This window comes from Aythya ferina (assembly GCF_964211825.1).
Source record: "Aythya ferina genome assembly, chromosome: 18".
NCBI classification, from domain to species: domain Eukaryota; kingdom Metazoa; phylum Chordata; class Aves; order Anseriformes; family Anatidae; genus Aythya; species Aythya ferina.
The window spans coordinates 4038383-4050816 of record NC_140317.1 but is presented as its reverse complement, the minus strand read 5'-3'; the positions used below and the strand labels follow the sequence as shown (position 1 = coordinate 4050816).

At 43.9% G+C, this 12434-nt stretch overlaps 1 protein-coding gene across 2 annotated transcripts; it reads right to left on the bottom strand.

The window, feature by feature from the left end:
* Positions 1–47: 47 nt before the first annotated feature.
* On the bottom strand, positions 48–12129 carry NUP85 (nucleoporin 85). Of its 2 annotated transcripts, none has more exons than XM_084492050.1 (19): positions 11804–12129; positions 11629–11722; positions 11372–11534; positions 10957–11027; positions 10416–10459; positions 9903–9972; positions 8852–8973; positions 8345–8479; positions 7640–7762; positions 7144–7275; positions 6639–6745; positions 6255–6338; positions 5573–5638; positions 4967–5118; positions 4761–4878; positions 3421–3521; positions 1571–1722; positions 840–926; positions 48–239 (listed from the first exon to the last, which is right to left on the bottom strand). In XM_084492050.1, the coding sequence occupies exons 1-19, from the start codon at positions 11834–11836 to the stop codon at positions 138–140; spliced, it is 1956 nt and encodes a 651-aa protein (XP_084348176.1). In that variant the 5' UTR covers positions 11837–12129; the 3' UTR covers positions 48–137. The 2 variants fall into 2 exon arrangements, with proteins under 2 accessions (XP_084348176.1, XP_084348177.1); XM_084492051.1 differs by having other exon boundaries at positions 11807–12129.
* Positions 12130–12434: the final 305 nt, after the last annotated feature.

Genomic DNA, 12434 nt, shown 5'->3' with positions numbered 1-12434 from the left:
AATTTTTAAAGTTATGTTTATGGAAGATGAGAACAGATCAAGCAATATGCAAAACAAGATGTTTATTCTTAGAAAAAGCAGTCAGGTTTATGTACAATAAGCCATAGAGGAAGAGTTAAAATCACCCCTTGCTGTCTTCAAGATCCTTCCAACGTGCCTTCTTTGACAATGACTCGTGCAAGATTTCGTGCAAGAGCAAGCCTCAGCATTTCCACTTTCATGGTCTCAACATCATCGACCTAAAAGCAAGTAGAATTTTGGTTACACTACTACGTGCAGTAATGAGCTGGTGATGGGGTCTCTTTCTAGATTTTGGAAAACAAAGATGCAGGACATAAAGAGTGGGAGAACACATTTAACTGTCATTGGGACCTCCTGAGAATGGGTAAAAGCTCCACTTACTTTTTAGATCAATGCAAGACAGAATTACCAAACCTTTTTTTGCCTTTTTTTTTTTCCTGGCAGCTACAGAGTTTTGCATGTGTAGCAAATGGCTCCCTGTTCTGTGCCTGGAACGTATCTTAGCTTGAGCTGTTAAATGGCAACATCTCAGCTTTTCATTGCCCATGTAATTTGCAGTTATTTATCTTGGAAAAACATCACAGTCCAATCCAAATCAGTAGAGCAGTGAGGAGTGGAAGTGCTGTGTACTATTTCTGTACTTAAATATCTTTTGATGATGCCTCAGTTGGCTGGCCTTTAAACAGAACAACACACATTAGCCTCAGTAACTGAGGCTCTCCCTCTTTTCCTCCCCCCCCCAGGAACAGAAATTTAGAGCTTTCCCTGACTGCCCCATGACCCCCCTCATCCATTATTTAGTTCAAAACAGGAGGTACCAGGAGTTTCTGCTTATCTGGCTTCCCTGCAGTCAGGTCTTCCAGGCACTGCATCAATTCATAAGTCTGCTCTGCTGAAAATATTACCTGTGGAAATGGAAGTATTTACTGAAAATAATCACGTTGAAGGACATCGTGCAGTCTGAGAAGGTAACTCAACTGAGAGGAGTAGAATGCTTTCACGCTCCCACAGATCCATTCTGACCCTGTAATTCACAGGATCACAGGAAAATTCAAGTTGGAAGTGACTTTGTGAGGTCTCTAAGACAACCTCCTGTTCAAAGCAGGGCGAGTTATGAGGTCAGAGTGGGTGCCTCTGGGCTTTATTCAGTCATGGGGTTGTAATTACTCAACTGCCATTTTCTTGATGGATCTTAAAGCAAGAACTTGGCTGAGCAGAAAGAAGCACACTAGAAAACTCTCCAAGCCAAGTACCAGAAGGAACTTGCTGCAGTGTGTACTTAAATCATCAGCATACATTTATTCTACTTCTATTTTCTAAGAGCAGGGAAATGAGTGATTATCTTACGCTGGGTCCTTTGTATTCCCACCAGTAAGACATTTGGGGAGCTTCTCAATCCTCGAACTGCCATGAACAGGTCACTTGCACGGGAAGTGCAAACCCTAGCTTGGGGGCAGAAAGTGGGGGGGACTCACTGCTTTGAGATAAATTGTCAGGAAGAAAAGAAAGGCTGTGGGGTGTCTCTGTCATGTTCGACCAGCATGTTCACCTCTTTCTGCTCCAGCAGGGGAAGGGCATCTGTCAGCAGGGTCATCCAGAAGGAGCAAGGAGCAATATGAGCCGTCATCAACATCAGCAGCAGCTTGGCAGCTTCAGAGAATCGCTTCTCCCCATATAGCCGGTGGAATTCGCGGTACTTCCCTACACGTGGGTGTTGGTGAAGGGTAAAAGGCGTCAGTGTCCGTCAGAACAGCACAAGCTGGGATTTCGGGGTGCTAGGAAATCAGTTTGCTCTTACAAAGCCTTGGCTAGCATTACCTCCCAACAGAAACGAGTCTCCAAAGCCGCAGAGTTTGGGAGAATGGGAATCTTGTGCATGAAGAGAAGTTAAAACCCAGGCTGGCTGAAAAGGTAGCCAAAAACCTGCCAGTGTTCTTGGTAAGATTTACTGTTTGAATCAGCCTTGTTACCTAACTGATACTGCCTGACATTGAGTGTTTGCAGGGTGAGTAACAGCATAAGTGGCTTAGAGATACTGGTGGTGGCTGCAAAAAAACAGGGGGAAGCAGGGGAAGATGGATGTTTCTTGATACCTCAAAATATCAGGAGGTCTGAAAAGCTTCACTGTTTAAATGGAAAATTAGATCTTTGTTAATGTGGAAAATTCTGCTTTTGCTAAGAGTTAGTTTGACCACTATCCAGTATGTAAGAACTGGCTGAGGATGAAAGTGAGCTTTCATCTGCAGCTTTGTTTTTAGCAACTAAACCCTCAAAATAGAGGAAGTAATGATTCCCATTCAGATTCACCTTTGATTAACACTTGAGCTCAAGACAGCGATGTGAAGGTTGTCTAGCAAAGGCACACCTTATGTTTCTGAAACCTCCAAAGGAAAACCAAACAGACCATTTTTAGACCTTTAAGGGATTTTACGTAATGCAGAAAGGGAGCTCACTTCCCTGTAAACGCAGTTTTACAATGAAACTACAACTCTTTGGGGCTGATGCAAAGGTCACTTGGTGACAGTGGACAAATCAGGAGGATTTCTGATTTGGTAAGTCACAGTTAGCTTCTTAGCTTAATTTAGGTTTTAAATGAAGGAAATGCAGCTAGATCAAATTGAGGATCACCCTCACTGTAATGTGAAGGCAGTCATTCCAATTGCCAACAGCTGTTCCAAATTCCTGTTAGATTTTGGCACCTGTAATTGGGTCTGCTAACAGCCACATCTCCAGAGAAAGGTATATTTTAGCTCCATCTCCTTTCTTGGTCCGTTATTTAAAGGCCACGCTGTAGCTGCAGGCAGATGGGCAGGTTACCACAGCCTGTGCTTGTGCCAGCCAGAAGGAAGTGGTTGTACGGAAAGGAAACTGGCTGGAGGCCTTCCACCGTTACTTGGCACAACTGCTGTAGTGGAAGGGCAGCAGAGGTCTTTTGCTTGTGAGCTTGAAGTTGGTACAGTGAACTAATAGAAGGTGTAGACAAGGTGGAGAACTTTACGGAGTTAAAAAATCGTGCTGTCTGAGTAAATTAAACCAGTTTTGCTTTTCTAAGGGTTCCCCCCCCCCAGAGTCATCCACTTTGTTTTTGCTAATACTTTGAAGTCTCCAGGTAGTAATAGAGTCTGGATAAAGACTAAGAAAGGGGAAGCATACAAGTGTCAGAATTCAAGTCTATCCTACTCAAAGCAGTGCAGAACAGATGCCTACTGTGAGTGCAATTGGAAATGCAGTCTCCTGGTAGCACGCAGGCTGCATCCCAAATTACCTTCAGTTATTTGCTTTCCCCTCATTGCTATAACAGGATGTAGCAGATGGAGGAAGAGACAAATCCAAATAATTGTGTGGCGTTAGCTGTGTTCTAACTAACAGAACAGAATGAAAACCGTAACTCCTTCTCACCAAGAAATGTCAGCCGGTCACTAAGCAGCATGGATGGTCCCAAATTATCAATCAGGTCTAAGTCAGAGAAGCATCCCCTTTCACAGTAGTCCTTAAGGAATCTAGGGAGAAAGTAAAACACAATAAAGGCTTAGAAGGGAGAACATCTTCCACTTTCTTTTTGTATCTCCCAATCCCTTCTTGGAAAACTTTAGTATAAAACTGAGTTCCATCTTAATCAACCTCCTATGAGGGTTTTGGAAGACATCGAGGCATTTCCTGGGAGTGCCCAGTTGAACCGGTGTAACATGCGCTTAACTGACACTGTATTTGTTCCTCCAGATTTCATAGTAGTTGAGATCTATTCTTTAAAAGGAGTAAGTAAAGGAAGGAGCACAGGAAGCTGAGGCTGGAGGGTGCATAAATAACCTTCCCAGTTTGTAACAAAAGTTCTGTTTTTCTGCTATTAAAAAAAAGCAGGAACAAATAGAATTCTAAAAGCTTTTTATCTGTTTTGTCACAGCCTTCATTATGCTGCTTTTTTCAGCATCTGCTTCCTGTGATGGTTTTCTTTCACCTTCTGTTGAAGGAAATATGATTCCTGCTTCCTCAAAGAACAAATGATAGGAAGAAAAAAAAAGCCCATCTCCTACTACTCCCTTTTTACGGTGTTGAAGATAGAGCATTACCTGGCCATCTATCCAGAGTGTAACTATAAAATTATACTCCAGCTACACAAAGAGATTGGTACCTGCCTATTTTAAATAAGTAAAATATGACATGGGTCACGACCCTGCAAGGTCAGATACTGTGACAAGTTTACAGAAAACCAACGACACAAAATTTTACTCTGTTACTTATGTTTTAATAGTGGCTTAAGATATTTTTTGAAGAAATGCTGTATTAAGTGGCTCACACTGACTGGTGAACTAGACTGGTTAAAAATAACCTGCTGAATAAAGCACAGAAGGGGATTTATCTTTCACCTAAGCCCATTCCGTGCTTCACTGTACAGTCAGTCAAACAGGTTATTGGAGCAAGTGAAAGGGCAGTGCAGAATGTAGAGGTATTGCCAAAAGAGATGTTTATCAAAGCAAGGCCTAAGAGCACTGGACTGTTAGATAAAGCCAATCTGTTTCATCTCTAGATTTCATGGAGCAAAATGGTGTAGAAAAACAGCTAGGGTATTGCAGATGGAAGTACCCAGGAATGTCACTTTCTAGTCTGGAAGCAGGTACTTGGTGTGAGGGAAAGATGACCTCAGCCTGCCTGCAGCAGGATCTTTTCAGGATGGCTGCCTTCTCCCTGTTCTGACCATTCTGCTACAGCAGCTGTCTTCCAAGAGCTTCCAATTTACTCACCGATCTGATATTAGCGTTGCAAAAGCTGCATCCTTAGCTCTGATGCTCCAAGACAGGGCAGAGCCCAAGCGATTATTCCGCAGAGCTTTCATGGCCATGATTTTACAGATGCTACGAACTTAGGAGAAAACATCAGAGAAAAGGGAATCAGCTTCAGTAGTTTCTCTTGTATCACCATAAAATGATGAAACTTAAGAATCAATCACCTTGCTCGTGCATGTGTCTCTGCTCACAGATTCTCAGCACTTTGAGGGCCTTCTGTTCGGTGTTAAGGGGGATCCGCTCAATGTGAAGCTCCAAGTATACTCTGCCATATTCTCGGCAGTGGTCAAAGTAGTCTACCCCCAGCTGCCACAGACTGAAAGTAAAGGGGGGAAAAGAAAGTCAAGCATTCCAACCATATAATTCTTAAGCAAAACAGTAAAGCCACAAGTAGAATATGGGCCTGCATTACTAACAGTTGTTTCTGGTTAACTTAGTATTCAGACCTAAAATGGTTTTTACTTTCTACCAACTATCAGCTGCCTAATACACAACTTAGGAATACCTGCAACTAAGAAGTGCTCTGTATCAAAAATGCCACAGTGGCAGTAACCATTCTATCCTGGCCAATATACCTGATGGGTTCTAATTGATAGCTTTCATCTTTAATTCAGGAAAGGAAACTTTGTTAGTGCTGTATGACCCCTTAGAGACAGACACCTTTGAAATCCTAACAGTCTTCTGTAAGTTTTGCCTCTTTGGTTCATTAGTATGCAGTTACTTGTTGATGTTAGTCTAGTCTCCGACAGAGTAGAATAAATAATTGTTACCTGTGATGGGAGAAGAGTCCTGAGGCATACTCTAGTAGAAGGAATTCACGCATGTTTGAACCAAAACTGCAGGGAGTAAAGAAACAAAAGAAACAGGCATTACTGCTGTACTTCATCAGAAAAGCCTAATGACTTTATTCCTTAAGTACTTTCCATTTATGCAGCATGTTTTCTCTATCTTAGAGATGTTTTCTTCTTAGTAAATTTCATACATCAGGCCTCAACATGCAGGGCAGCTTTCTCAGCGGGGAGACCTGCCAACTCTGTACAGCACTTAGCAGAAGCAATGCCTGCCTTAAGACACTGAAACACCAAGGGAATTCAGACAGCAGAAATCTCAAACTTGAATTTATTGGAAACTTAGATATGGAAGCTCTTTTTAGATGAATTTCTCACTGTTCCAAATAATCACAAGCACTTGATATTTCAGCTAAAACTATATTAAAAACAAACAAACTAACTAACAGTGCATGAGGTACTGTTGAATAGTGTGTCAAATTCAGGTCAGCAACTGCTTCTGCTTCTTAGAGCATCTGGGCTGCCTACAACTTCAGAGGCATATGCAGTACCTCTATTCTACATCTTTTGCAAATGCCCAAGATGCTCATTTTCAACCAAAATCCACATGTTCTTTTAGTCATTCTTCTGGGTGTCTGAATAATCAGTGCAAATAAATACTTACTAGAGATTGTGAGACTGCAGGAGTTTACAGTGATCCAGTAGGTCAGTCAGATGAGCCACAAACCACCAGTTGCTCAGAGCAATGCTGTATTTGAAACAAGGAAAATAAAGAAAAAGCTAAGCCCACCGCTGTCAAGGAATGTCAGGTTTTCCACAGGCATTTTTTACCACCCATGAGCTATATTACAGCCTAACATCTGGCTGCGTTGCTGCAGACCCAGTGGAATACTTTTAATTGCTACCCGCTTCACATATTCCTGTTAAATTATTTGAAAGGATGATCAGGTGGCCTATACTCATACCTTCTACCCCAAATACTATTGGAGTGAACGTACACAGCAGCAATACTACAGAACTAGAGAATCAAAAACTTTAAGAACTCAACCTGCATTCCTTGATCACTTGGTGCAACTCGAATTCGAAGGCTGCCATTAAAATTGTGTCTAGAGGCTCAGGGCTGTTTTCTTCACCCAGGAACAGGTCCATACTAGACTGTGGAATAAAATTACAAGACATGATAAACCGAAGTTTTGACAAGGTAGAAGCAAGACATTTGTTTCAATGTGGTAGCCTAGCGTAGGTTATTTTATGGGAAAGAGTATATCATAGATATTGAGCACACTAACAGAAAAAAAGCTATATTTTGGCATCAGGAAAATGGGAAAGCAATTTGCAGGAGCAAGACTGGTAGCATTAGATGCTAAAGTGACCCAGTCTTCAATAATTATTTGCCTACTGTATCTTTCTCCCAGTCCACTTCCAAGTTCTGTGAAAAGTTGTACAGGTATGTAGTTGCTGTACCATGTCAACTCTCCCAAAGTTTTCTTTAACTATGGTAACCCTTCTGTGGGTAGAACTGTGGAGGATATAGAAGTAATTCTATTTCATGCCTGTGCATAGAAATGCAGTTCCATTGGCTTCACAGTTGGATGCGAATACAGGAGTCGGGTAACCAGAAAGTGGTACCAAGTAGTCAGGAGTTCCTTTTTCTCCAGCATGGCATTCTCATCTCCCCCCAGGATCTAATAAAAAGGAGAAAAACAAAGGAGTAATTCTGAAAATTCAGTACTGTACACAGCTGCATCTTAAGTTTTCAGAGGCGCTACTCCTCCCATTTTGCAAAGTTGATAATTTAATCAAAATTAAACAGCAAAGGACAAAGATCCTTCTCAAGATCCTATGGCCTGGGATAGGAAAATGATCTGTGCAGGCTTGCAAAAACTGTGGCAAAACAAGTAACACAGTAAAAAAAGGCTGGCCTGGAATCTCCTGATTCAATGAGCAGATCATCCAACATTTTAACATTACTTATGACTATCTGTAGCTCCTAACGTACACAATGACCCAATACTTGTCCAGTTTCCTTTCCTTTCAGCCAAAACATACCTTGCAGATGGATTCCATATGGGGATTGGAAGCAAAAGTTCCATCCCGTATATACCGCTGACATTCTTCATGCCAGTGCTGCCATTTCAGCTCCAACTCGGTCAGCGTCTGGGTGTTGCCAAGCTGAACCCAAGGTAAGATGCATAAAATAAAGGCAATATCAAGTCAGATCACAAGAGGTGCTTGTGCTGAACTCACAATTATTCATGCTAAGACAGTAAACACAAGAATACTATCAATTTTTAACTTATTCTTCAGTTGCATTAGAAGTGTCTTAATTTGTGCATCTAAATAAGGGAAAAGACCCTAAAAGAAATAGTGCAAGATTACTGTGATGCAGCTGCTATTTTTTCCTCCATGAGATCATTGCAACAGAGGAAAACTCTGTGGGTAAGGCCTTCAAAGAATATTCTGTGCAAGTTCTCAACAGGAACTGTTTCAGAAAACTAGATAACATACCCTGCTGCAAAAATGTTGTTTCTGACTATGTTGCTTTGTCATCTAACAGGTTTTTGCCTGTACAGTTGGGTCTCTTGGATAAGTCATGCAAATATTACTACTGTAAAGATTTAAAATTGGAATGTTTTAATGGTCAACAGGCTGTGATGTTACAGGAGCTACAGCAGAGATGAAATAGACTGGACTAATACTGTCATCCCTCTTAGCTCTTTTCCCAGTGGAACTGCATGAAAAAAACATACATACATTGGGCACAGGCATCTTCATCATCAAGTCATCCAAGATTTTGTACATGCTCATTGATGTGGGATTGGCAGTAGCTTCCTTTGAGAGCAAGTGTCGTGCTTCATCCATTCGGCCTTGCAGTACGAAGACATCGACCTGTAGAAACCACAAGTCTGTGAGCACCACACTGCACAAGGCTACCAAATACCCAGATGGATTACTGGGGGGAATTTTAACTTGTGATTTAGGCAAGTTAAGTAGAGTTAAAATGCTTAAATTTTAGAACCGCTAATTCAAATACCCAGCATACGTCATGACCTCTATGGCTCATGAAATTTAAAGGATCAGGCTAGGAATGAGGGCAGGATGATCTTCACAATGGCTTGGCTTTAACTTAAAACTATAAAGGCAGGCAGCAGCGGTGTCCCAGGTATCAGTTTGAGATATAGTACGCTGCTGAGCAGGAAGGAGGAAGGCAAAACACACAGGCATGAATTCTCTAAGAATTCTACAGATGACTGTACTCACCACATTCCAGAAGAGTTTGTGTTTTGATGGATTTTCACTGCTCAGAACCTCACGGACCATGCTGTCTACATCGCAGACATGAAGTCGAATCCAGTCAAGGAGGCGAAGCAGGAGGGGGCCAGCTTTACACAGAGAAGGTATCATTCTGTTAGTTCCTGAACTGTTACTTTGTGTACTTGTAGCCTTAATTGTTTGATGATCATTAAATGATGTTTACTAATTGGATTTCTATCTGCCACACTCAAATTACAAAGGAATGGAGTTCCTTAAATAGCCAGGCTGTGGGAGCACCAAGCTGCTGATGGTATTCCACGTGGCAAATTTTAGATAGAACAGCGGCATAATCTTGCAGAAAACCCTAACCACTTACTTGAAGAAATAAAAGGTAATTCATATCATAAATCCTGTAAAGCCAAAAGACCCATCAATGCTTAGAGTTGTTTAATGTATCATCTCATTACTAACCAAACACAAGGATGAAATTTAGCAGGAGGCACTTACCTTTTCTTCAGATTAAGTAATCTATAATTTGTGAATCTCTCTTCTGAATTCTGGGACTGAATAAGTACATTAGAGCAATCTGATTTCCTTAGAAAATTATTTACTACTTTGAAATACTCATGTAAATACACTGACTTCTAAAATGGCACCCTAAAGTTAAAAGAACTGCATCACAGCATGTGTAAATGTTAGTTGGCATCAACGTATTTGATACTTTAAAATCTGTTTATGCTTTAAAGTCAAGTAATTGGCAGCAAGATTTTTGCTGCTGCTCTTCGTTATTTTTCTGAAAATAAACTAAGAAACAAAAATAATTTAAATTGTAGTGCACTACCCATGAGAGGGAAAAAGTAGAATGCAAATCTAACATCCCAACATAATACAAAGAGGGCAATTTACTGAGGCAGAAGTAGCATTAAAAGGTTTATTGACACTTGTTATAAATATCTCTAAATATGCTAAAATAACACTATGGATGCTACATACATCTTAAACAAACATGCAAACAAACCCCTCTTTGATCTTAACATCAGAATAGTTCACTGCTCACCTGCAGCTGCTTCAACAAACAGGATCTCACAGAGGTTCCAGATCAGCTCCATTGCAGAGAGAATAGAAACCTGAAAAGAGGAGGACCATGTTTCAGATTTAGTAGTTGTTCCAGCTGATTATTTTTAACTGCACAAAGGAATCTGCTGTCCATAGCAATCAGTCAATTTTTATAGACAAGACCAATGTCATATTGGTATTGCAAAGATACAAACTAAAAGACAGAAATAAGCCACAACTTCTCTACACATATTCAGCTTAGAAAATATGGAAGCAGGTTCTGTATTGAAATGCAACAGTAATCTGTCAGCAGTAGGAATACAAAACAGAACGGGAGTTATTCTCAGAGTTTTTGTACTCCTGAGACTTAACATAACAAACAGCAAAGTAAAAAAGAAAGGCTAATTAAGCAACATCGGTGCAGCTAAAAGAACAAAATTACTGTCACGGTGTTGGTCTTGATGAATGTACTAAGCAGTGTTCACGTGACTATATGGATGTGCCTGAAGATTACCTGAGTACTGTACTGGCTGTGTAGGGCAGGGTCCCGTGTTGCAGCTGAGGGAAAAATTAAAAAGCAACATATTTACCTTATTTCATGACACTTTCTGGACTTAAGTACAATACCTGATAATTCACCAGGCATTGATCCAAACATGTACACAAACAACAAAGCTAACCTTTTATAACTTTATATAACCTTGTACAAATCTGGTAAGCTTACAGGACAAGGATGGAAGGGAAGAGTAAAATCTTTCACTTATTGGGGGGAAGCAATCTATTAATTTTGACTCTATCTCCTATAAAGCAACAAGCCATGATATGAAAAGACTGCACGCCCTCCCCAAATCTGTTGCAATGCAGTGCAAGAGTCTCAGGCAAGGTTTACAAAGCAACTTGGAAATCTCCGGGATGGAAATGGAGTCAATTTCTGAAATCTCTACATGCCATTTTACATTATTAACTTACAATCGAAGCTTTGTTTTTATAATTGTAAATGGTGTTTCTTTTTATTGCAGTAGAATACTGCAAGAATACTGTAAGTAGAAACTTACCAGCTGCACGGTGCATGTCCTCCATGCAGGCTCTTATGACCGAGCGGTAGTTTTTACTCACTTGAACCAATCTGCCAAACACAAAAAACATCGTTTAGAGAGCTGCTTGAGTCTCAGTCCACTGAAGTCTCGCATGTTTCTGTGCATCAGTAGCAGCTTCCAGGACATGGGTGAATCTGGTGGGAGCCAGCCAGGCCACGCACCACCGGCTACACACCCACAAAAGCGCCGCTACTGGAGGGCTCAGGGCCATGCTTTGCAGAATTACTCCAGCACAGCCATTTAGACCGCACAACTGTTAATTAACGGCAGCTCTAAGTAGTCTGGGTTTATAGGAGCCATGGTGTTTGCCTCTAAAAACGAGGCAGCGCCAGCAGCTCCCGCTTGCAGGGCTGCAGCCCCGCGGCCCACTCACTGCGCTCTCCTCGACTTGCCGGCCAGCTCCTCCTCGCAGCGCTGCAGGCCCACGAAGATGCCGTGCGACTCGTTGAAGAGCTTGCGCAGGGTCTGGATGTAGATGTCCTGGTCCCTGCGCACCACGAAGACGCGGGAGGAGCCGGGCGCCGCATCCCCGCCGCCTGCAAGGCCGGATCCCGTCAGGGCTCAGCCGCCGGCCCGGGGCCGACCCGCAGCGGGCCGGAGCTCAGCCGGGACCCGGGACCCGGGACCCACCTCCGCGGTCGAACCGCGTCTCGCACACCAGCACCTCAGCGGGGCCCCACTCGAAGCACAGCTGCCTGGAGGCCGGGTCGGCGCCGGGCACCACCTGCGGGAGAGGGCGGTGGGGGCGTCAGGGAGAGCCGGGCACCCCCGGGACCCCCCTCCCGGTCCCCCCCGGTCCCCTCACCACCAGCGGCGGCTCCACGTCCACCTCCTCCATGCTCCCAACCGCGCTCGCCTCCCGCTCTCCGGGAGGCCCCGCCGCGGCTGCCCGAGCCGCTGCCTGCCGCCGCCCGCGGGGGCTCCGCCGCGGCTTCTCCTCAGCGCCGCCGCTCGGGGCGAGGCACCCGGCGGGCTCCCTCCTGCCCTCGGCCCCCACCGCGGCTTCTCCGTGGGGCTTGGGGCAGGCGCCGGGGGCGCTCGTCCCGGATGCGCCGAAGGCTCCGCAAGGCCCCGGCGGGGCGGGAGCGGGCTGAGGGGAGGAGAGGCCGGGCTGAGGGGGGGGGTGGCCGGGCTGAGGGGAGTTTTGGCTCTCGGCTGCCTCCGGCGCTTCTCCAGAGCTGGGGGAGGCTGGATCCGCCCTCAGCAGAGGAGCCTGGGGAGGCCCCGCTGCTTCGCTCCCCCCCAGCTTCGCCTCCCCTGTGACGCGTTTTATTTTCTCGCTGTTTCAGGTGTGCAGGCGCTGTCCTCGTGTCCGCCTCGTTGATGTTCCTGCCTTGTAACGAGCGGGTTCTGTCCTTTCTGTGCGTGCTTCAGGTACTTGCAGGTAGCTGAGGCTGCAGGCTGCTGAAGGGGATGTTCTCGGGAGCAGAGGTGCA

Bases quoted from the DNA above. Each gene is read 5' to 3' on its own strand.
- NUP85 (XM_084492050.1), bottom strand. From the start codon at position 11,836: ATGGAGGAGGTGGACGTGGAGCCGCCGCTGGTG. The intron at 9,973-10,415 runs GTAATCTTCAGG...TCCTCTTTTCAG, and splicing joins ACAGCCAGTACAGTACTCAG to GTTTCTATTCTCTCTGCAAT. The intron at 4,879-4,966 runs GTGATTGATTCT...TTTTCTCCTAAG, and splicing joins GAGACACATGCACGAGCAAG to TTCGTAGCATCTGTAAAATC.